Raw genomic sequence first — 23,335 nt, 5'->3', positions numbered from 1 at the left:
ACTCTTCTTTTATGCATATTTCCTCAAATCAAATATTATTACTGATACATAAAAACATTTTTTAAATGAAGCACATTGTCTGCAGGATTCATTCATCATCACAATCCAATGCTATGTATTCAATACAAAGGCTGGTTCCATTGGTACACAGAAACACTATCCACAATGTAAATAATGAAAGGTGAATACAATGGAGGAACACAACTGATATGAATGTATAGCCTCAATCTACACCAAAGCTCTATCATGGAAGGTCACAATGTCGAAGATGATTACTTAGGAGTAACCCAACTTCATTCTCTGCATCTCTGCATGTCCTCAATATTGTAAAGAAGTCTCTATATTGTACATGGTATGACACTGATGGGGTGATTTATACTTTTTCGCAGTATTATTTACTGATTACCGGAAACAGCGAACACAATTGCATTAATTTCTCTTCTGATGAAAACAGAACACTTTAACAGTGCATTTTTGTATTCACTGATGTTATTTGTATTTCAAGTTACGAAAAACTGTAACAAAGAAATACATCAAATGTATTTATTTATGATGTTCTGAAATGTATTGTCATATCCAGAAAGTCCTTCAACTCACCATTTGTTGAGCTCTTAGAACCATTTATCTGAAAAAGTGAAACGAACATGTTAAAAGACATGTTGGATTTGTCTCAGCGGGAACAAGAACAGGGCTTGTGAAAGGAACATGCATCTCAGACACAAACAAAAACATTGCACATGATGACAAGATGAATCCAAGACAGCTATTATACTGTATCTACAGTATGTCATTTTTCATATTATAAATGACGTTGAATTCACAGTGGACGAGTTAATCTATCTGTAACAAAATGGAGGGTTATAGAAGGATGAAAAAAAAACAACATCTTAAACATGCCAGTGACCACCATCACCCTGGATGAAAGGTGCTTTTTCAAGATGGGCCCCATGAAAGACAGGAGATGCAGCTCACACTTGGCTCATCTCACTTCTGAAAGACCTTACATAGTAAGTACATTCATTATTTGGTTAGGTTGTATTTTAGAACACTATTAACCTGGTATTTACTACAAAATTACACGGTTATACAATCTGAATGGAATTCTTGGAAATTACTACACGCCTCACCAAATACCAGGCAAATACATACCGCAATATAAACAATTGCTTCTGTTTTGATACTAGTGCATCTTCTAAAAATCTAAATATTATAATTTTCATGAATGTTTAATATTCAATCCTGGGGACCATCCTGCATTTTGTTAGTCTTCTCCATGAAACACCAACCTATGGAAAAGCAAACCCACACCACATGACCATCATGTCCATATGACATGCAGCATGCTGGGAGAGATTCTCTATTCACACCTGGAATAGGTTAGGCACCATGGATGCAACATGCACATTCCCCTTTTATGATGGAGAAGTTAGGAATGATACTACACAGATTGAACAAGTGACTGTGAGACAGAGAGAGAGAGAGAGAGAGAAAGAGAGAGAGACTGATGTGTGAATGAGTGGTTGAGAGAGAGAGAGAGAGAGAGAGAGAGAGAGAGAGAGAGAGAGAGAGACTGATTGTGTGAATGACTGGTTGAGAGAGAGAGAGAGAGAGAGAGAGAGAGAGAGAGAGAGCGAGAGAGAGTGTGTGAATGAGTGGTTGAGAGAGAGAGAGAGAGAGAGAGAGAGAGACTGATTGTGTGAATGAGTGGTTGAGAGAGAGAGAGAGAGAGAGAGAGAGAGAGAGAGAGAGAGAGAGTGAGAGAGAGAGAGACTGATTGTGTGAATGACTGGTTGAGAGAGACAGAGAGAGAGAGAGAGAGAGAGAGAGACTGATTGTGTGAATTACTGGTTGAGAGAGAGAGAGAGAGAGAGAGACTGATTGTGTGAATGACTGGTTGAGAGAGAGAGAGAGAGAGAGAAAGAGAGAGAGAGAGACTGATTGTGTGAATGACTGGTTGAGAGAGAGAGAGAGAGAGAGAGAGAGAGAGAGAGACTGATTGTGTGAATGACTGGTTGAGAGAGAGAGAGAGAGAGAGAGAGAGAGAGAGAGAGACTGATTGTGTGAATGACTGGTTGAGAGAGAGAGAGAGAGAGAGAGAGAGAGAGAGAGAGACTGATTGTGTGAATGACTGGTTGAGAGAGAGAGAGAGAGAGAGAGAGAGAGAGAGAGAGGGGAGACTGATTGTGTGAATGACTGGTTGAGAGAGAGAGAGAGAGCGAGAGAGAGAGAGAGAGAGAGACTGATTGTGTGAATGACTGGTTGAGAGAGAGAGAGAGAGAGAGAGAGAGAGAGAGAGAGAGAGAGAGAGAGACTGATTGTGTGAATTACTGGTTGAGAGAGAGAGAGAGAGAGAGAGAGAGAGAGACTGATTGTGTGAATGACTTGTTGAGAGAGAGAGAGAGAGAGAGAGAGAGAAAGAGAGAGAGAGAGAGACTGATTGTGTGAATGACTGGTTGAGAGAGAGAGAGAGAGAGAGAGAGAGAGAGAGAGAGAGAGAGAGAGAGAGAAAGAGAGAGAGAGAGAGAGGGGAGACTGATTGTGTGAATGACTGGTTGAGAGAGAGAGAGAGAGAGAGACTGATTGTGTGAATGACTGGTTGAGAGAGAGAGAGAGACTGATTGTGTGAATGACTGGTTGAGAGAGAGAGAGAGACTGATTGTGTGAATGACTGGTTGAGAGAGAGAGAGAGAATGAGAAATGGAAGGAATGAGTCAGAAAGAAAAGGTATACTCCACAGAGCCAGACAGACAGGCCTGAGCTCAGCCTGCCCACCGCTGTGCTGTCAGTCACTTACGGCCTTTTTGCAGTGTGGTCTGGGAGGGATGGGAAAAACTGTCTTCAAAAAACGTAGGGGAAGAAGGGGACAGTGAGCACAGGAGAGCTACAATACCTGACGATGACATGGACAAACATGGATATAGGAAGGGAGTAGGGGGGGGGGCGTCATACTTACTCCTTTGGGGCAGTTGAACATTCCGGGACGTCCTGGGGGTCCGGGAGGGCCAGGGGGCCCCTGAGAACAGAGAGAGAACAAGAAAGAGAGACAGAGGAAGAGGAAAATTAGAGTTGAATGGACAGCATACAGGTTCAGAAGTCCAATTCACATCCATCCACCTTGGAGTGATCGAGGTCCTTCTGAATCACTCACCCACAAACCTTCATAGTGAAACACATGTACTTCAGATATGACCACAAGGGCTCTGCCCTTTGGCCCTCCTATGAGAAAAGTGCCCTTTCAGATTGGTATATTTTTTTAAACTAATTTGAATCTTACTTTTAGTCTCTTTTGTCAAAATATAATGTGAATTGCGATTCTCACGATTCTCAAGACTCTTTCTGTACTGCGATTTTGTTTGCGATTTGATGTTCCAAACATATTGCTCACTATATGTCTGCTGCAGAGAGACGAGAGAGCATGAGAAAACATGTTTTAATCAGTCAGGGAAATAAAAGTGCTGAAAACATGTTGGCTCACTATTTAAAAAGAAGATGGAGAACAAGCTATAGGAGTTTTGCCGCAGGTACAGCCGATTAGCGCTAGCTAACGCTGAAATGCTGTAGCGTTAAGATTTTCCTTCACTGGGGCCTAGCCCGGGCCATGTAGCAAAAATATATATATTTACACTATATATATAAAAGTATGTGGATACCCCTTCAAATTAGTGGATTTGGGCTATGTCAGCTACACCAGTTGCTGACAGGTATATAAAATCAAGCACACAGCCATACAATTTCCATAGACAAACATTGGCAGTAGAATGGCCCGTATCGAAGAGAGCAGTGACTGTCAAAAGATGCTACCTTTCCAACAAGTCAGTTTGTCAAATTTATGCCCTGCTAGAGCTGCCCCGGTCAACTGTAAGTGCTGTTATTGTGAAGTGGAAATGTCTACGAGCAACAACGGCTCAGCCGTGAAGTGGTAGGCCACACAAGCTCACAGAATGGGACCGCCAAATGCTGAAGTGTGTAAAAATTGTCTGTTGCGACACTCACTACAGAGTTCCAAAATGCCTTTCTTGAAGCAACGTCACCACAACAATTGTTCGACGGGAGCTTAATGAAATGGGTTTCAATGGCCGAGCAGCCGCACAAGCCTAAAATCACCATGCGTAATGCCAAGCATTGGCTAGAGTTGTGTAAAGCTCGCCCCCATTGGACACTGGAGCAGTGGAAACACGTTCTCTGGAGTAATGAATCACACTTCACCGTCTGGCAGTCCGACGGACGAATCTGGGTTTGGCAGATGCCTGGAGAACGCTACCTGCCCCGAATGCATAGAGGCAACTGTAAAGTTTGTTGGAGGAGGAATAATGATATGGGGCTGTTTTCCTGGTTCGGGCTAGGCCCCAGTGAAGGAAAATCTTAATGCTACAGCACACAATGATGATTTTGTGCTTCTAACTTTGTGGCAACACTTTGGGGAAGGCCCTTTTTCAATATGACAATGCCCCCATGCACAAAGTGAGGTCCATACAGAAATGGTTTGTCGAGATCAGTGTGGAATAACTTGACAGGCCTACACAGAGCCCTGACCTCAACCTCATTGAACATCTTCAGGATGAATTGGAATGCAGACTGCTAGCCAGGCCTAATTTCCCAACATCAGTGCCCGACCTAAATAATGCTCTTGTGGCTCAATGGAAGCAAGTCCCTGCAGCAATGTTCCAACTTCGAGTCAAAAGCCTTCGCAGAAGAATGGACGCTGTTATAGCAGCAAAGGGGGGACCAACTCCATATTAATGCCCATGATATGAGATGGTCAACGAGCACATGTCCACGCGGCAGGGTAGCCTAGTGGTTAGAGTGTTGGGCTAATAACCGAAAGGTTGCAAGTTCAAACCCCAGAGCTGACAAGGCACAAATCTGTCGTTCTGCCCCTGAACAAGGCAGTTAACCCACTGTTCCTAGGCCGTCATTGAAAATAAGAATTTGTTCTTAACTGACTTGCCTAGTTAAATAAAGGTAAAATTGAATTAAAAATACTTTTGGCCATGTGTATTTTTACAAAATCGATGCTTCGATTTTTACAAATTCTTACTTGAGGTAAAATATCGATATAATATAGTCCAAAAATTATTTTGCTATATGTAATTGTATAAATGTTTTCCCCCCCATCACTAGTTAAGAGTAGTTACATTGTTACAACAGCATAGGTAACAATTAGCTAGCTACTGTTAGAAGTTAGCTTTTTTACATGATCTACATTTGCTATGATCAGCTGACAACGGATATATTTGCGCTCTCTGTGAACAGTAGGCTAGGCTGTTTTTGCACAAAAAAAGGCCTATGCCAGAAATATATATGTTGAAATTTGGCTACATGAACAATAGAGAGAGATTAATGGGTAAATGTAAAAATATATATACAGTACCAGACACAAGTTTGGACACACCTACTCATTCAAGTTTTTTTTTATTTTTACTATTTTCTACATTGTAGAATAATAGTGAAGACATCAAAACTATGAAATAACACATGTGGAATCATGTAGAAACCAATAAAGTGTTTGGTTTTAGTAGCCACCCTTTCACCGATGACAGCTTTGCACACTCTTGGCATTCTCTCAACCAGCTTCATGAGGTAGTCACATGAAATGCATTTCAATTAACAGGTGTGCCTTGTTAAAAGTTAATTTGTGGAATTTATTTCCTTAATGCGTTTGAGCCAATCAGTTGTGTTAGGTGTGGTATACAGAAGATAGCCCTATTTGGTAAAAGACCAAGTCCATATTATGGCAAGAACAGCTCAAATAGGCAAAGAGAAACAATAGTCCATCATTACTTTAAGACATGAAGGTCAAAAACCATCAAGCACTATGATGAAACTGGCTCTCATAAGGACTGCCACAGGAAAGGAAGACCCAGAGTTACCTCTGCTGCAGAGGATAAGTTCATTAGAGTTAACTGCACCTCAGATTGCAGCCCAAATAAATGCTTCACAGAGTTACAGATGCTTCACAAAGTAACAGACACATCTCAACATCAACTGTTCAGAGGATACTGCGTGAATCAGGTCTTCATGGTCGAATTGCTGCAAACCACTACTAAAGGACACCAATAATAAGAAGAGACTTGCTTGGGCCAAGAAACACGAGCAATGGACATTTGACCAGTGGAAATCTGTCTGGCTGATGAGTCCAAATTTGAGATTTTTGGTTCCAACGGAGAGACCCAGAGTAGATGAACGGATGATCTCCGCATGTGTGGTTCCCACTGTGGAGCATGGAGAAGGTGTGATGGTGTGGGGGTGCTTTGCTGGTGACACTGTCAGTGATTTATTTAGAATTCAAGGCACACTTAACCAGCACGGCTACCACAGCATTCTGCAGCGATAAGCCATCCCATCTGGTTTGCGCTTAGTGGCACTATCATTTGTTTTTCAACAAGACAATGACCCAAAACACAACTCCAGGCTGTGTAAGGGCTATTTGACCAAAAATAGTGATGGGGTGCTGCATCAGATGACCTGGCCTCCACAATCATCTGACCTCAACTCAATTGAGATGGTTTGGGATGAGTTGGACTACAGAGTGAAGAAAAAGCAGCCAACAAGTGCTCAGCATATGTGGGAACTCCTTCAAGACTGTTGGAAAAACATTCCTCATGAAGCTGGTTGAGAGAATGCCAAGAGAGTGCAAAGCTGTTATCAAGGCAAAGGGTGGCTACTTTGAAGAATCTAAAGTATAAAATATAATTCGATTTTTAACACTAAATTGGTTACTACATGATTCCATATGTGTTATTTCATATTGATGATGTATTCACTATTATTCTACAATGTAGAAAATAGTACAAATAAAGAAAAACCATTGAATGAGAAGGTGCGTCCAAACTTTGACTGGTACTGTATATACTGTAAGGTCTGGTTAAAGATTGGTCAGCCAGTTAAAACAACAGTAAAAGTGTCTAAGACACCACAGCACATGGACAGACCTGAAAAAACCCCACACTGTTGCTTCATCGCACACAGAGGATGGGCCAGGGACTTCTGACACATGTTGAGGAAAGATGTCTTGTTAAAAGTCAACAAAAGCTATTTTATATACGGGGTGCTTTCAAGTGCCCGTCGATAAATAAGCCGGTTGTTGTCATCATATGTTGGGGTTGTCTGGGCACGGGACTGCCTGTCAAACAACTATTCCCAATGCCAACGTGTCCACTGGCATCTTTACCAGCTGTGTGGTGAGTCGGTGTCAGGCGGTCAACCATGTGGTTCATGGGCCCGTGTGTGGTCTAGGTCTAATATTTGGTGGTGGCTGAATTGGAATGGAAAGGAATGGAAAGAGGTTCTGGCTAGGGGCCGCCACCTTCAGATGGCAATAGTGCAGTGGTTCTCAAACCTTTGTGACTCTGACCCATCTAAAGAGGGAGGGAAGAAGGGAGAGGGTTCAACTCACCGACACAACCACAGCGTCTCCTCGGTCTCCTTTATGCCCACTAATTCCAGGACGACCCTGTAGCGAGGGACACACCACATCACCAACGGTCAAATGCATTGGAGTGATATGATCATGCTCTGTAGTGCTGTTTATCTGTGCAACCCAATAGAGTGCACTTGGGTTTGAAAAACACTCTATATGTGAATCATTCTTTTTTTTAACTTGCTGTTGTTATCATGTGTAGCCTACGATGTTAAAGGAATGGCTCAAATCCAAATGTGAGGTACTGTACTTACCGGATGACCAGGATAGCCATATTCTCCTTTGGGTCCTTCTGGCCCAATGGGACCCTGTAAAAAACAACAACAAAACAACCTTTGAAGGACCAGAACTGTTTCTCTTTTGTACTTCTCCCGTCAGCAGGTGCACTGCGGATGAGGATACATCACAGGTCCGTAGTACGCCTGAAAATATGCATTGACTGGATAGGGGGCCCAGAAGCAGGCCTGTATGTGCGTATGGACTTGGCCTGATAAAAATGTTCCAAAACACTTTGATTGAAAGCAGCTGCGGCAACACAAAGAAGGAGGGGGGGGGGGATGAGGTTAGTTACTACAAAGGGATTACTCCAAACTCAGTGTAGGGAACAACAAACCCCCCCCCCCCCCCCCACACACACACAGAGCTGTATTGGCAACATAACACACACGTGCACACGAGAGTAAGTTGTTTATTATAGGTCCGTTATCAAACTGAGAAACAAATAACGTCTTACCATCATGCCAGCTGGTCCAGGTACACCACAATCGCCCTGCGAAGGGGTCAGGAAACAAAGTGAGTGTCTGACACAACTAGAACCCAGGCAGTCAATGTGAACTTTGACCCAGGAAGTAGTGTGTGTAAGACTTACCTTGATCCCTTTGGGCCCCTGTGGCCCTGTGAGTCCAGACATCATAGACCCATCAGCGGCAACCATGACCCCTGGCTCACCCTTCTCGCCCTGCAAACACACACACAAACACACAGACACACACACAATAAGATTATATGAATACTGTCCATACACTTGCAGTCAGATTACAAACATGCATACACACACACGCAAGCACACGCACACACACGACCCCAGGGGTAATGTGCAGCACATGCATGTTGAGGCACCTTGAGCCCCTCTCAGAGAAAGGATAACATTAGATAATAATCTCATTCATGTTGTTCCATGGGCCTAGACTGAATCAGTTATATATTGTCTATGGCTGCACAGTCTGGAACACATTAGCAGGCTTTTACACATCAATAGTGTGCAGCAACCGGGGTCGTAGCTTTAATCATGAGCCCTGGTGTTTAGTTTCACACACTTTTAATTGATTGGAATCCAAAAGGCTTTGAGCCTGTATATTACATGTTCATTCAATCCTGTTTGGAAAAGGCCCCTATAGCAAAAGGTTATGCTGTAGCAAACCCTGCTATAGTTAACCTCTAGTGGAGTTCTTAAACCCAAAACAAAGACCGATAACACAAACACACACATACCTTTATTCCTGGAGGCCCCATGAAACCTGTCATCCCCAAGTCCCCCTTTGGACCCCGTGGCCCCTGGGAATAATCATAGTCAGTGAATAGATCATGTATTAATCATTTAAATAAATAACTACATTAATAATGTAGTTAACTACATTAAAACAGAGTCACAGCTGCAGTGTCTCTTTCAGTATGTACCTGTCCGATTGCACTGTATAAAGTTTGCACTGTCAAGTTCATGCCAGAAGTGTGGGCCGCATATGGTATATTTTGCAATAGAGAAAGGACAGGCATAGTACCACAGTGCTGTAACCTACCAGCAGATCCTCTGAGCAGCAAGAGAGAAAATCTGGTTTGTTTGACTATTTGTCAGTTATTCGCCCATACAAAAAACAACAGTCTGTTTCAAGGAATTATCTAACTTTTATGTACCAAGAAATCCAACAAACTAAACTACACACTGTAGAATTAACCTCCATATCAGTCACAGATAATAACCTGGACCTAATTGTCCGTGGGACACACAAACCACTTTTTGATGACCATGGATGACAGATATCGTTACAGCAATTTGAAGAAAATCTTTGATATGATTCCAGCCATTTCTCAACATAATTGCTCTGGGAGAGCGAGTACGCCGAACCCAAAACAATATAAAAGGACTTCTGTCATGCTATCTCGTTAATGCGAGAAACTGAGAGTTTTTAAAGAGCACCGTGAAGGAAATTGTAATCTCAAAAGATATTAACTGAAGTTAACTTGCTTCAACTCTCGCCTGTGAAATGCTTGGTGTCACTGTTGAAGCACACACACACACACACACACACACACACACACACACACACACACACACACAGGTCCGCCGATTAATCGGAATGGCCGATTAATTAGGGCCGATTTCAAGTTTTCATAACAATCGGAAATCGGTATTTTTGGGTGACGATTTTTTGGTTTTTAAATGTATTTTTTATACCTTTATGTAACTAGGCAAGTCAGTTAAGAACACATTCTTATTTTCAATGACGGCCTGGGAACGGAGGGTTAACTGCCTCGTTCAGGGGCAGAACGACAGATTTTCACCTTGTCAGCTCGGGGGATTCAATCTTGCAACCTTACAGTCCAACGCTATAACCAACTTACAACTATTCCAACGCTATAACCACCTGCCTCTCGTTGCACTCCACAAAGAGACTGCCTATTACGCGAATGCAGTAGAAGCCAAGGTAAGTTGCTAGCTAGCATTAAACTTATCTTATAAAAAACAATCAATCAATCATAATCACTAGTTATAACTACACATGGTTGATGATATTACTAGTTTATCTAGTGTGTCCTGCGTTGCATATAATCGATGCCATGCTGGGGGATGATTTAACAAAAGAGCATTTGCGAAAAAAGCACAGTCGTTGGACGACTGTACCTAACCATAAACATCAATGCCTTTCTTAAAATCAATACACAGAAGTATATATTTTTAAACCTGCATATTTAGCTAAAAGAAATCCAGGTTAGCAGGCAATATTAACCAGGTGAAATTGTCACTTCTCTTGCGTTCATTGCACACAGAGTCAGGGTATATGCAACAGTTTGGGCAGCCTGGCTCATTGCGAACTAATTTGCCAGAATTTTACGTAATTATGACATAACATTGAAGGTTGTACAATGTAACAAGAATATTTAGACTGATGGATGCCACCCGTTAGATAAAATACCGAACGGTTCCGTATTTCACGGAAATAATAAACGTTTTGTTTTCGAATTGATAGTTTCTGGACTCGACCATATTAATGACCAAAGGCTCGTATTTCTGTGTGTTATGTTATAATTAAGACTATGATTTGATAGAGCAGTCTGACTGAGCGATGGTTGGCAGCAGCTGGCTCGTAAGCATTCATTCAAATAGCACTTTTGTGTGTTTTGCCAGCTGCTCTTCGCAAGCATAGCGCTGTTTATGACTTCAAGCCTATCAGCCTAATGGCTTGTGTAACCGATGTGAAATGGCTAGCTAGTTAGCGAGGTGCGCGCTAATAGCATTTCAAACGTCACCCGCTTTGAGACTTGGAGTAGTTATTCCCCTTGCTCTGCAAGGGCTGCGACTTTTGTAGAGCGATGGGTAACGCTGCTTCGAGTGTGGCTGTTGTTGATGTGTTCCTGGTTCGAGCCCAGGTAGGGGCGAGGAGAGGGATGGAAGCTATACTGTTCCACTGGCAATACTATACTGCCTATAAGAACATCCAATAGTCAAAGGTATATGAAATACAAATGCTATAGAGAGAAATAGTCATATAAATACTATATCAACTACAACCTAAAACCTCTTACCTTGGAATATTGAAGTCTCATGTTAAAAAGAACCACCAACTTTCATATGTTCTCATGTTCTGAGCAAGGAACTCAAACGTTAGCTTTTTTACATGGCACATATTGCACTTTTACTTCTCCAACACTTTGTTTTTGCATTATTTAAACCAAATTCAACATGTTTCATTATTTATTTGAGGCTAAATGGATTTTTATCGATGTATTATATTAAGTTAAAATAAGTGTTCATTCAGTATTATTGTAATTGTCATTATTACAAATACATTTCTAAAAAACGTCCGATTAATCGGTATTGGCTTTTTTTGGGCCTCCGATAATCGGTATCGATATCGGCGTTGAAAAGTCATAATCGGTCGACATCTAACACACACACACACACACACACACACACACACACACACACACACACACACACACACACACACACACACACACCACAAGCCTAAGTATACTCACCCTGGGCCCCTGAGATTCCAGCCCTCCTGAGAAGTTAAACACACCCTCTGTATCGTTGAGCAGGAGCTGAGGAGTACAGAGAGGAGAGGCGGTGACATCACTATCTCCGTCCACATTAAAACAGTCCCATCTGAGCTCATCAGTAGGGGTGATAACAATGTAATTTGTGACACTTGTAATTGCTCTAATAACAGCCAATTACTGTATAATATAAGCCAATATAATATGCCCCCCGAAACTGAGATTACTGGTCATTTTAAGGAATTAAGTCATACTATACTGCCATTAGTGTGGTGTTAAAATGACAGCTGAGTAACTCAATAAATCAGAAGTAAATTGGATAAATGTCCCCATAAAGAAACACTCCTTAGCCCCTAAGGTCCTTCATGAGGATCTCTTCATGGTTGATCCACTTACATCCTGGAGGTTGATGACTGGTCCTGGAGGCCCGGGAGGTCCAGGAGGGCCGGGGAAACTGAGGCCTTCCTGACCTCTCTCTCCCTAACACACAGAACATAGGTCACAGTGTTAGAAGAACTAAGAACAGGGCCAGCTTGGTTGGCTCCAGAAGGCCAGTCGAAATCAATGATCTCATAACATATTGACATGAATGGAGTCAGCAGGAGTGATACTGTACCTTTGGTCCCATATCACCGCTGTCCCCCTTCGCTCCCTGCATGGAAGAAAAGGCAAACACTATAACGACAAAACATAACTGAGACCTGAGACAATTTTATGAGGAACCTATGACAACAAATGTAAAGGGTATAAAGACAGATTAGAATATTTTAAAATCAAAAGAAGTTCAAAAGAAAAGGCAAATAGAGGAGATTGAATAAGTCAGTAAAAGGCAGGTGAAGTACTGACCGTGTGCCCTGGCAGTCCGTCCAGCCCAGAGGACCCTGCTGCTCCCGGAGCACCAGGCTCCCCCTAGAGGAACAGAGATGAAATTGATGGGTTATTTATTAGGATCACCATTAGCTATTGCTCATGTAGCAGATACTCTTCTTGGGGCCCACACAAAACATAAAATTACATTATTTAGAACATTTGTAGACAAAATCAGTATCATGTTAAATTAAGAGAGTTTTTAGATCTGTTTGAGATGCTAGTGAAACCAACCCACATATAGTAGCCCAGAATTGAGGAACAAGTCCATCTGCGTACCTATGATAGTAGACCTCATCAACGAGAGATACTTCTGAAAACCTTTTTATCGCAATGAGGAGATTGTATGTATAGAATTACTCTTTTCATTTTCATTCGGTCATCAACGAGGTCCGGAAGGCCACACTGAAAATTGGTTATATTTCCTTGATGTTAAAATTTGCAAAAAATGGTCCTCTATTCATAATTTTGGACATTTTCGATGCCCCCTGACTGTTTAGTGATTATTAGCGAGCTGGGCAGTCAAGAAACTGCATGAATGTAGGTCCATTGTCATTTATGCAGTTTTGATTTCGTTTTAAGTATATTGAGTTTGTTTACCCCCTCCCATTTAAAAAATATATATAAAATGATGTCCAAACTTTCGACTGGTACTGTATATGGTACTGTATATACCAACCAGTCAAAAGTGTGGACACACCTACTCATTCAAGAGTTTTTCTTTATTTTTATTATTTTCTACATTGTAGAATAATAGTGAATACATCAAAACTATGAAATAACACACAAGGAATCAGGTAGTAACCCAAAAAGTGTTGAACAAATCAAAATATATTTTAGATTTTTCAAAGTAGCCACCCTTTGCCTTGATCACAGCTTTGCACACTCTTGGCATTCTCTCAACCAGCTTCATGAGGAATGCTTTTCCAACAGTCTTGAAGGAGTTCCCACATATTGCTGAGCACTTGTTGGCTGCTTTTCCTACACTCTGCGGTCCAAATCATCCCAAACCATCTCAATTGGGTTGAGGTCGGATGATTGTGGAGGCCAGGTCTGATGCAGCACTCCATCATCAAACCAGATGGGAAAATACAGGACTCGAATGGGAACGATTGGAATTACTGTAGTTAGTTTACAAACTTCGATTTTGGGGTGAACTTTCCCTTTAATGATATCTGAACTTTCACTTTAATGCTAGCTGATGTCTCTATCAAGGTGGTGGTGCTGGTGCATGTGAGGTACGGTGCCTGAGACCTGGACGACTGGCCCTGCCTGTGTACAGATGTTTCAGAGAGGAATTCATTGGAAATTAGCGGGCTAATAGAATGCACATGTTGGGGAAGGCTGCATTTCCTCTGAGAGGATGAATGGGAATCAGTTGAGTAGTGGGGATCACCTTTACCACTACACCAGGAAGCCCGTCCTGCCCGTCTTTGCCCTGTGAAGGAGAAATAAAATGGCCGTCAGTATGGGAACCTTTTACATGTATGTAGAACTACATATTCTAACACACAGAATATGTAGTGCCACTAACACATACCAGATAGAAATGAACACAAGAACATGCACACTCACAACAAATACCAACACACTTCTAGTTTATGCAGGGCAGTGAAAACTTTACAGCCACATTCACACCAGATGATTTCATTCTTAGAACCACTTGAAGCACATTAGAACTATTGCAAGATTTCAGTCCTATGATCTTATACACCTGTATACTGACTCTGTGATTCATATGATTGATACTTTAAGTGGTGTGCAGTAGGATGTTTTTTTTTTAAATTGAACTTTATTTAACTAGGCAAGTCAGTGAAGAACAAATTCTTATGTAAAGTGATGGCCTACCAAAAGGCAAATGCCTTTGGGGACGTGGGCTGGGATTACAAATAACAAATCAAATAAAAATATAGGACAAAACACACATAACGACAAGAGAGACAACACTACATAAAGAGAGACCTAAGACAACAACATAGCATGGTAGCAACACAACATGACAACAACATGGTAGCAACACAACATGGCAGCAGCACAACATGGTACAAACATTACTGGACATAGACAACAGCATAAAGAGCAAGAAGGTAGAGACAATACATCACGTGAAGCAGCCACAACTGTCAGTAAGAGTGTCCACGATTGAGTCTTTGAATGAAAAGATGGCGATAAATCTGTCCAGTTTGAGTGTTTGTTGCAGCTTGTTCCAGTCGCTAGCTGCAGTGAACTGAAAAGAGGAGCGACTCAGGGATGTGTGTGCTTTGGGTACTTTTAACATAATGTGACTGGCAGAACGGGTGTTGTATATGGAGGATGAGGGCTGCAGTAGGTATCTCAGATAGGGGGGAGTGAGGTCTAAGAGGGTTTTATAAATAAGCATCAACCAGTGGGTCTTGCGCCGGGTATACAGAGATGACCAGTTTACAGAAGAGAATAGAGTGCAGTGATGTGTCCTATAAGGAGTATTGGTGGCAAATAAAATAAAATAAAAATCTAATCAAATGTATTTGTCACATGCGCCGAATACAACAGGTGAAACGCTTACTTTACAAGCCTTTAACCAACAATGTAGTTCAAGGAATAGAGTTAAGAAAAGATTAACTAAATAAAATAAAGTGACATTTAAAAAAAAGTTTTATCTAACAGTAACACAAGAAAATTACATAACAATAATGAGGCTATATACAGGGGGTACCGGTACCGAGTTAATGTGCGGAGGTACAAGTTAGTCGAGGTCATTTGTAGTAGCAGCAGTGTAAAAACAAAGGGGGGGGGGGGGTCAATGTAAATAGTCCCGATGGCCATTTGATTAATTGTTCAGCAGTGGCTTGGGGGTAGAAGCTGTTAAGGAGCCTTTTGGGCCTAGACTTTGAGCTCCGGTACCGCTTGCCGTGCGGTAGCAGAGAGAACAGTCTATGACTTGGGTAACCAGAGTCTTTGACAATTTTTTGGGCCTTCCTCTGACACCGCCTAGTATATAGTTCCTGGATGTCAGGAAGCTTGGCCCCAATGATGTACTGGGCCGTACGCACTACCATCTGTAGTGCCTTACGGTCAGATGCAGAGCAGATGCCATTCCAGGCAGTGATGCAACTGGTGAGGATGCTCTCGATGGTGCAACTGTATAACTTTTTGAGGATCTGGGCACCCATGCCAAATCTTTTCAGTCTCTTGAGTGGGAAAAGGTGCCTTCTTCACAACTGCCGATCTATAAATCTCCGTAATCTAGCATGAGTAGGATGGTCATCTGAATCAGGGTTAGTTTGTCAGCTGTGGTTAAAGAGGAGCGATTACAATAGAGGAAACCAAGTCTAGATTTAACCTTAGCCTGCAGCTTTGATATGTGCTGAGAGAAGGACAGCGTACCGTTTAGCTATACTCCCAAGTACTTGTATGAGGTGACTACCTCAAGCTCTAAACCCTCAGAGGTATTAATCACATCGGTGGGGAGAGGGGCATACTTCCTACCGAACCACATGACCTTTGTTTTGGAGGTGTTCAGAACAAGGTTAAGGGCAGAGGAAGCTTGTTGGACACTAAGAAAGCTTTGTTGTAGAGCATTTAACACAAAATCCGGGGAGGGGCCAGCTGAGTATAAGACCGTATCATCTGCCTATTAAATGAATGAGAGAGCTACCTACTGCCTGAGCTATGTTGTTGATGTAAATTGAGAAGAGTGTGGGGCCTAGGATTGAGCCTTGGGGTACTCCCTTGGTGACAGGCAGTGGCTGAGACAGCAGATGTTCTGATTTTATACACTGCACTCTTTGAAAGAGGTTGTTAGCAAACCAGGTCAAAGACCCCTCAGAGACACCAATACTCCTTAGCCGGCCCACATAAATGGAATGGTCTACCCTATCAAAAGCTTTGGCCAAGTCAATAAAAATAGCAGCACAACATTGCTTAGAATCAAGGGCAATGGTGATTTTTAGTTTAGGACCTTTAAAGTTGCAGTGACACATCTATAACCTGAGCGGAAACCAGATAGTATACCAGAGAGAATACTATAGACATCAAGAAAGCCAGTCAGTTGATTATTGACACGTTTTTCCAACGCTTTTGATTAAACAGGGCAAAATAAAAATTGGCCTATAACAGTTAAGATCAGCTTAAATAAAGGACGCACCGTGGCTGCTTTCCAAGCAATGGGAACCTCCCCAGAGAGGAGAGACAGGTTAAAAAGGTCTGACATGCCGGGCAATTCTAGGGGCAGAAACCTTAAAGAAGAAAGGGTCTAAACCATCTGGCCCAGATGTTTTTTTGCGGTCAAGTTTAAGGAGCTCCTTTAGCACCTCGGACTCAGTGACTGCCTGTAGGGAAAAACTTTGTAGCGGGGCAGGCGAAAAGGAGGGAGGAGCATCGGGGCTAGTCACATGAGAAGGGGTAGGAGATGTTGGACATGCAAGGAGGCATGTCATGTCAGTAGGCATTGTCAGTAACAACCACATCCTCAACATTAAGGGACATGGGTAGCTTCGAGGAGGAGGGTTTATTATCCAGGTCTATAACCATTTTCCAGAACTTCTTGGGGTTAGACCCAGAGAGAGAACTGCTCCTCAAAGTAACTAACTTTGGCCTTCCGGATAGCCTGAGTGCACTTATTTCTCATTTTCCTGAACGAGAGCCAGTCAGCCTGAATATGGACGTGCCGAGCCTTTTGCCAACTGGAATTCTTGAGGTGGAGTAACTCTGCCAGATCACGGACGAACCAGGGGCTGAACCTGTTTTTAATTCTCATTTTATTAATGGGGGCGTGTTTGTGAACAATATCACTGAAAATATAAAAAAGAAGGTAGTCTATCACAGTCAGTGGTGAAACAAGTGAGTCACACTTCACACCAAGGATCTAGTACACGTAGACATTTTAGCACATACACTACTGTGTGTCTAGCATACATGCGAACATCCAAGGGCCGTGAAAAGACGGCCGACTGCAAGTACACGTTGAATTTGATGTCAGGTTGAAGTGTGTTTTTGAAAGTAGCTCTCTCACATAGTTAGCTTTTAGCATAGTCAATTTGTTTCAAAGATGGGACATGATAACGTATTAAAACATGTCTGATAGGTACATAGAGTAAGCTCACTGTGTCAGTGATATAAGACATGAGGGCATACAGTACCTTTGGTCCTGGAGGACCAGGTTTCCCAATAGGACCCTGTGGAAAGCACCAGGTAAAAATGATTGTTCGTATTAATCATACACATTTTCATATGTATATCAGTCTTATAAGCAAAATGGTGTCCCAGCAGCTCCATAGAGAAACCACTCTTTGTGTTCTTACCTGAGGGCCTCTGGGCATCACTGCCCCAAAGCCACCGAGTGTCCCAGACCCCTCAATGTCCTGTAAACAACATACAGTCAATGACAACTGGTGTGTGGTGATGAGCCCTCTGGCACAAAATGGCTGCCGAGCATCACTAAGGTGGGTGCTACACATTGATGATGTATAGGGTGAGTCGTTGTCCCCATCCCTCCCAACATACAATGTAAATCACTTTAAAGTTTATAATAATAATACAATAATACATAACATTGTTATGAGAACAGTATTAGTTATCCTTCATTACAAAAGCTTGAAAATAATCAGGTGTACAGTATGCTGTTGACCCTCTGACAGACAGGAGAACTGAATGAGTGAAATCATACTTCCAGGTCCAAGCTGAAGCCCCTTCCTGGGGGTCCCGGTGGCCCAGGAGGGCCCCTTAGGCCTGGCGTCCCCTCTGGGCCCTCTGAGCCGGGCAGACCTGGGAACCCTGCAGCACTTGGCTCCCCCTGGGAGAGAACCACAATGGTTCAGTCTAAAAACCACCTGAAGCAGCATACATTATTACAACGTCCATTTTTGCAGATGTGAAGGAACTGGATGGGTGTAAGTATTATGGAGGGGGCTTCCACTACACCCGCAGGAAGGTGGAGGCATCACAGTAGCTTAGGCCTATGTTATTCCTTTAGATCTGAAAACGCTGATGGGGGAGTGGCTAGGCATAGGTATTGTTTAAAACATTTTTTTTATCTCGTTCTGGTTATTAGCAGTAATTATCACTTGATTCACATGTGGGGAACAAGTGTGTTTGGGTTTGAATAGTGGAGAAAGAACGTTGTGGTTTGTATGGTCACTTGAAGCTTGGGGAGTGATGGAGCAGCGTGACTCTGACTTTACCTTTGGTCCAGGAGGTCCGCTCAGACCCGGCTCACCCTGTCAAAGAAAAGCAATGTTTCAATCAATTTAAATCAATCAAATAGAAGCTCTTTTTACATCAGAGGGAGACTGTCTTGAGATGATAGATTCTACGCAGTCAGTACACAGGATATCAGAGGTCTATATCCAAAGGTCGTACCTTCTCTCCTCTCTCGCCTGCTGGACCAGGGTCCCCATCGTGTCCATCAACCCCCTGGGAGATAGAACAATTCCTTAGATTAGATGTGTTTCTCCGTAATGTAGTTCTGCCCAGTATGGGATCATTCCATTTGTCAGATTGTACTTAGCTGTGAAGTGTCTGATCTGACAGCACAGCAAGACAATATACTGTATCTTTAGTCCACCGGCTAATTTGAAATAATTCATTTATTAATCTATTCAGAAGAACCAGAACTCAATGCATAGTTTCAACGATCATAACTGACATGCGATAAATGTCCTGTAAGTGATCCATTCACACAGTTAGTAAAGCCTCCTACATTCTCAAGTCAAAAGGCAGTTTTTCCCCAACGATGCGAATAATGGGAGAGACCATGTTTCATGAGATGCGTCTAACTGCAGTCAGAAGCCATTAGCTCCAGGAGCCAAGATTACATTGTTGCTTCAGCGCTTCTGAACCTTTAAACTTTCCACACTAGACTCGTAATATCTTTATCTCCATTGGTTAACGGTCTTACTGTATTTTGTCAATCGTATCGTCAAACAAACTTAAAAATGTTTCTCAACAGATTAAGTGAGAGATTATTGGCCTGGGCAATAACATTCCGTAATCTGTTATTCAGAACAGATTAAAATGTGATGAGGCTGAGCAATATCTCACCACTGGGAAAGTAAGCATAAACACTGCCAAATCTCATGGAAATAGATTGTGACGTGTTGTGGAAAGATGACTGTGAGATCCCTGTACTTCACCAAAGAGGAGGTTGATTAGAGTACGTGTCGGGTTGGATTTGAAACATAACAGCCATGTAGTTTGATGAAACAGTCAAACAGTGAAACAGTGTGTAGCTACAATATTACATGCTGTCTGGAACAGAGCCAAGTAATCAGGGGTCTGTCTGTGGGAAGTTGGGACCTGGGAATGCATGATCACATGGGCAACTGTCAAATCTGTCGAGGTACAAGTCGGCCTTAACCACAGATCTAGGATCTGATTACTCAACCAGCTACCTCCGATCCTAAACCTAACCAGTAGGGGGCTGAAAAAAAGACCTGACCCTGCATCATCGGATAATGCAAACTTTGACCTACTCTGTCAAACTCAAAAGGTTGCAATTCCCATAGTGCTCTGTGATCAAGGTCCCTGGCTTTGAACAGACGAGAAGTCTGAGCTGTGTACATGCTCTGAGGACAGCAGGCCAGGCCAGGCAGCTTGTAGAGCGTGGCGCAGGCAGGCTAGACCACACAGACAGAGAGGGACGCTGACTGGGGTTGTGTTTACCGTAGCAAAGGGGAGCAGACTTGCTTATAAACACAGAGCTCCTTTTACAGTTTGCCTAAGAGACTGGGTGACACACACAGTGACTGGTATGTGAGTGATGTCACTCCTGCTTTCCTTCTAGATTGATTAACAGACATGCAACAATAATAAAACACCCCTCTTTTTTCATGTTTACTAAAGCAGTGTGTTACACACCAGTATAGAGGTTTGACCCTATTATATAACCATATCACTGGTTAATTATCTTAACTGTTCATGATTGAAAGTCAAATTCCAATGTACTTTTTAAAACCGTTACAAATCAATATTTGCCTCCATGCCTCTGTCTACAGCCCTCCTTCCCACAGTAAAAATCTCCCCAATTCACAGCAGGTCAGAAAGTATCATTTACAATACAAGTTGTCAAGGCAGCCAGATTGGTGTCACGAGGGTCCAGCTCCATGGTGACCTCACCAAGGCAACAGCTGCTCTGGGTCCCTCAATCACCCGTTCAATCATTCACATAAACATTGGGCCTCCCGAACGTTCTAGGCTTAAGCAAACGGAACAAATTGCAGGGTTGCAGGGGAATTACGCGTTATCCAAATGGTTTCCAGGCATCTCTTGTCATGTAGCCATCAGAGATGTTATAGTTGTGCTGGGCAACAGAAGGGATTGCTGTAAGGTTGTCCGGAGGTTATTGCTGGGTTTGACAAATCTTGTGGCAGACACCTGGAGTTCCATGCTGTTGATTATCTGGCAGCAATTTGTTCTAAGAAATTGATTTGTAAGCTCACACACACCCTTTGTTCATGGTTCTGCAGCACAGAGAGTACGCAAAACCACAGATGCCTGGTGTTAAGAAACATGGGGAATGAAGGGAAGTTGTGGAGGAAATTATGCCTTTTTGGCCCATAGGTTCAATGAATAGATAGGACCAGAGTTTAATACCAATCCAGACCCAGAACCAGAACCAGAGCCACTAAACCAACGCAGCATCACCTGAAACAGAGGCCAGGTGAGCAATGGAAAAAGGGACTGGAACACCACCACAGAGTTTAGTTGTGTCTACAATGCGGTTTTAGAAATCTCCTTCAAATGTGGGTTGGAATGTAGCAATGCTGACCTCTCCACAGGGTGTGCTATAACAGCTGCTTAATTGGCCCGTAGAACTACAAGTGATAGACGGATGGCACCATCTTACCACTCACTGGCTTTAACAGTATAAGTGAGAGTGATGGAGTTTCAGTAAAGTGTTGGGTGACTCACAGGCTGTCCAGGTTTACCCATCTCTCCATCCTTCCCGGGGGTCCCAGGGGCTCCAGGTGACGCAGAGAGGCCCTCAGACGAACCTGGGGGGCCAGGCAGCCCTGGAGAACCCGGTGGACCAGGGGGACCCTGGATGAAGAAAATAAATCATATTAACATTAATGGTAACAAATAGCATAACCGTCATAACGCATTAACGCTAATGCTAACTGTGTGTATTCAAACAGCCTTTGTGGCTGTAATCAGAGAGCAGAACAACAGCAGGTGGATTCTAGGTTTTTGAAAAGGATGGCCACTCACTGTCATAATCTCTGTGTCACTGTCAAAGTCCTCAAAGCCCGAACCGTCCACAACATTCTGCAAACCACATCAACCACATGAATCAATGAACTGATGAATCAATCAATCAACTAATTATTCCATCCATCCATTAATCCACACATCCAGGGTGGTTCATTCCACTACATACCAGGGATCTGGATGAGTTGGGTCGACCCGGTGGCCCGGGAGGACCGGGGGAACCAGGTTTGCCCACTCCAGGATCACCCTACAAGGGTCAACAACAACACACAATCTAGGGTCAAACACAACAACCAACTAGATCAGTGTTTCTCAATCCAATCCCAGGGCACGGGAGCCTGTAGGGGGATTTGTTCAAGGCCAGCACGAACACACCTGATTCAATTCATCGCCAGCCCTTGATTAGTTGAATCGAGTGTGTTGGTGCTCGGCTAGATGAATAATGTACAATGACGTAGAACACTGCTGAACTATTCAGTGACAGTCTCCCATGACCTTGTAGCTGCTAAAACCTGTAGGTCACTAGTACATCATGTACCCTCTGTAACAGTGATGTTATACACACAAGGTGTTTTGCACCTTGTCTCCTTTGGGACCAGGATCTCCTGGCAAACCTGGGAATCCCTGAACTCCATTTTCTCCCTGTGGTAGGAACACAGCAAGTGAGTATTATCAACATGAGAAATGGCTGCTGGTTGAAAAATATATAGAAATCCACATGGGTTGTGTACTGTACTGTAGGCTTTCTAACAATGATTGGTGGATTGGCAGGAGTTGGAGATTGGATTCATGTGTGGCCCTTCCTCGAGTTATATCTCACTCCATAAACACAGTGTTCAAAGAGAACATTCACCCTGGTATTCACTACAACAGTTATCTAATCTCTTCTGAAGCCCCTTTATGACTGTGTGCACACATGCAGACACACGCACACACCCCACACACACACACAGACACACACACACACACACACACACACACACACACACACACACACACACACACACACACACACACACACACACACACACACACACACACACACACACACACACACACACACAGACGTACACACACACACATACAGACACACACACAGACGTACACACACACACATACAGACACACACATACAGACACACACACACAGACGTACACACACAGAACCCCACACAGATGTACCACATATAAGCAGGACCTATATCCCACCCCATAGGTGGGCAGGTGAAACAGATGAAAACCACCGTAGAAGATAGGGATGTGAGTTGTAAAGAAATAGTCAGCCATTTGGACGACAGCAGTTGGAGATGCACAATGAACTAAACTTTCCTCATTTATGTAAATCATTTTTAAATCACTATATCCCCCTTTCCTCCATTATTGGCTAAAGTAGTGGGTCTGGTGCACACATGTGAGATATTGGCAGGTTGTGTGTGTGTGTGTGTGTGTGTGTGTGTGTGTGTGTGTGTGTGTGTGTGTGTGTGTGTGTGTGTGTGTGTTTCATAGGGGGCTGCTGAGGGGAGAACGACTCATAATAATGGACGAAATGGACTGGATGGAATGTCATCAAACACATGGAAAT

The 23,335-nt window shown here is 42.9% G+C and overlaps 1 protein-coding gene across 3 annotated transcripts in view; it reads right to left on the bottom strand.

The window, feature by feature from the left end:
* LOC115130250 (collagen alpha-1(XVIII) chain-like) overlaps window positions 1–23,335 on the bottom strand; it is an 81,419-nt gene that overhangs the window by 6,222 nt on the left and 51,862 nt on the right. For 2 of the 3 annotated variants that reach the window (XM_029661179.2, XM_029661180.2), the window contains exons 10-31: window positions 22,334–22,396; window positions 21,924–22,001; window positions 21,755–21,811; window positions 21,455–21,583; window positions 18,905–18,958; window positions 18,727–18,762; window positions 18,213–18,338; window positions 17,848–17,907; window positions 17,686–17,721; window positions 13,962–14,003; window positions 12,545–12,607; window positions 12,315–12,350; window positions 12,095–12,178; window positions 11,678–11,743; window positions 8,912–8,974; window positions 8,289–8,378; window positions 8,154–8,189; window positions 7,675–7,728; window positions 7,397–7,453; window positions 2,954–3,013; window positions 2,795–2,836; window positions 598–625 (exon numbers count right to left, since the gene is read on the bottom strand). In XM_029661179.2, the coding sequence (XP_029517039.1) occupies window positions 598–625; window positions 2,795–2,836; window positions 2,954–3,013; window positions 7,397–7,453; window positions 7,675–7,728; window positions 8,154–8,189; window positions 8,289–8,378; window positions 8,912–8,974; window positions 11,678–11,743; window positions 12,095–12,178; window positions 12,315–12,350; window positions 12,545–12,607; window positions 13,962–14,003; window positions 17,686–17,721; window positions 17,848–17,907; window positions 18,213–18,338; window positions 18,727–18,762; window positions 18,905–18,958; window positions 21,455–21,583; window positions 21,755–21,811; window positions 21,924–22,001; window positions 22,334–22,396 (1,360 nt within the window). The remainder of the gene's footprint in view (window positions 1–597; window positions 626–2,794; window positions 2,837–2,953; window positions 3,014–7,396; window positions 7,454–7,674; window positions 7,729–8,153; window positions 8,190–8,288; window positions 8,379–8,911; window positions 8,975–11,677; window positions 11,744–12,094; window positions 12,179–12,314; window positions 12,351–12,544; window positions 12,608–13,961; window positions 14,004–17,685; window positions 17,722–17,847; window positions 17,908–18,212; window positions 18,339–18,726; window positions 18,763–18,904; window positions 18,959–21,454; window positions 21,584–21,754; window positions 21,812–21,923; window positions 22,002–22,333; window positions 22,397–23,335) is intronic. The other variant, XM_029661181.2, reaches the window with a different exon arrangement.

Source organism: Oncorhynchus nerka, linkage group LG6 (genome assembly GCF_034236695.1).
Source record: "Oncorhynchus nerka isolate Pitt River linkage group LG6, Oner_Uvic_2.0, whole genome shotgun sequence".
NCBI lineage: Eukaryota > Metazoa > Chordata > Actinopteri > Salmoniformes > Salmonidae > Oncorhynchus > Oncorhynchus nerka.
The sequence above is the reverse complement of the archived record's forward strand: the minus strand, read 5'-3'. Positions and strand labels throughout refer to the sequence as shown.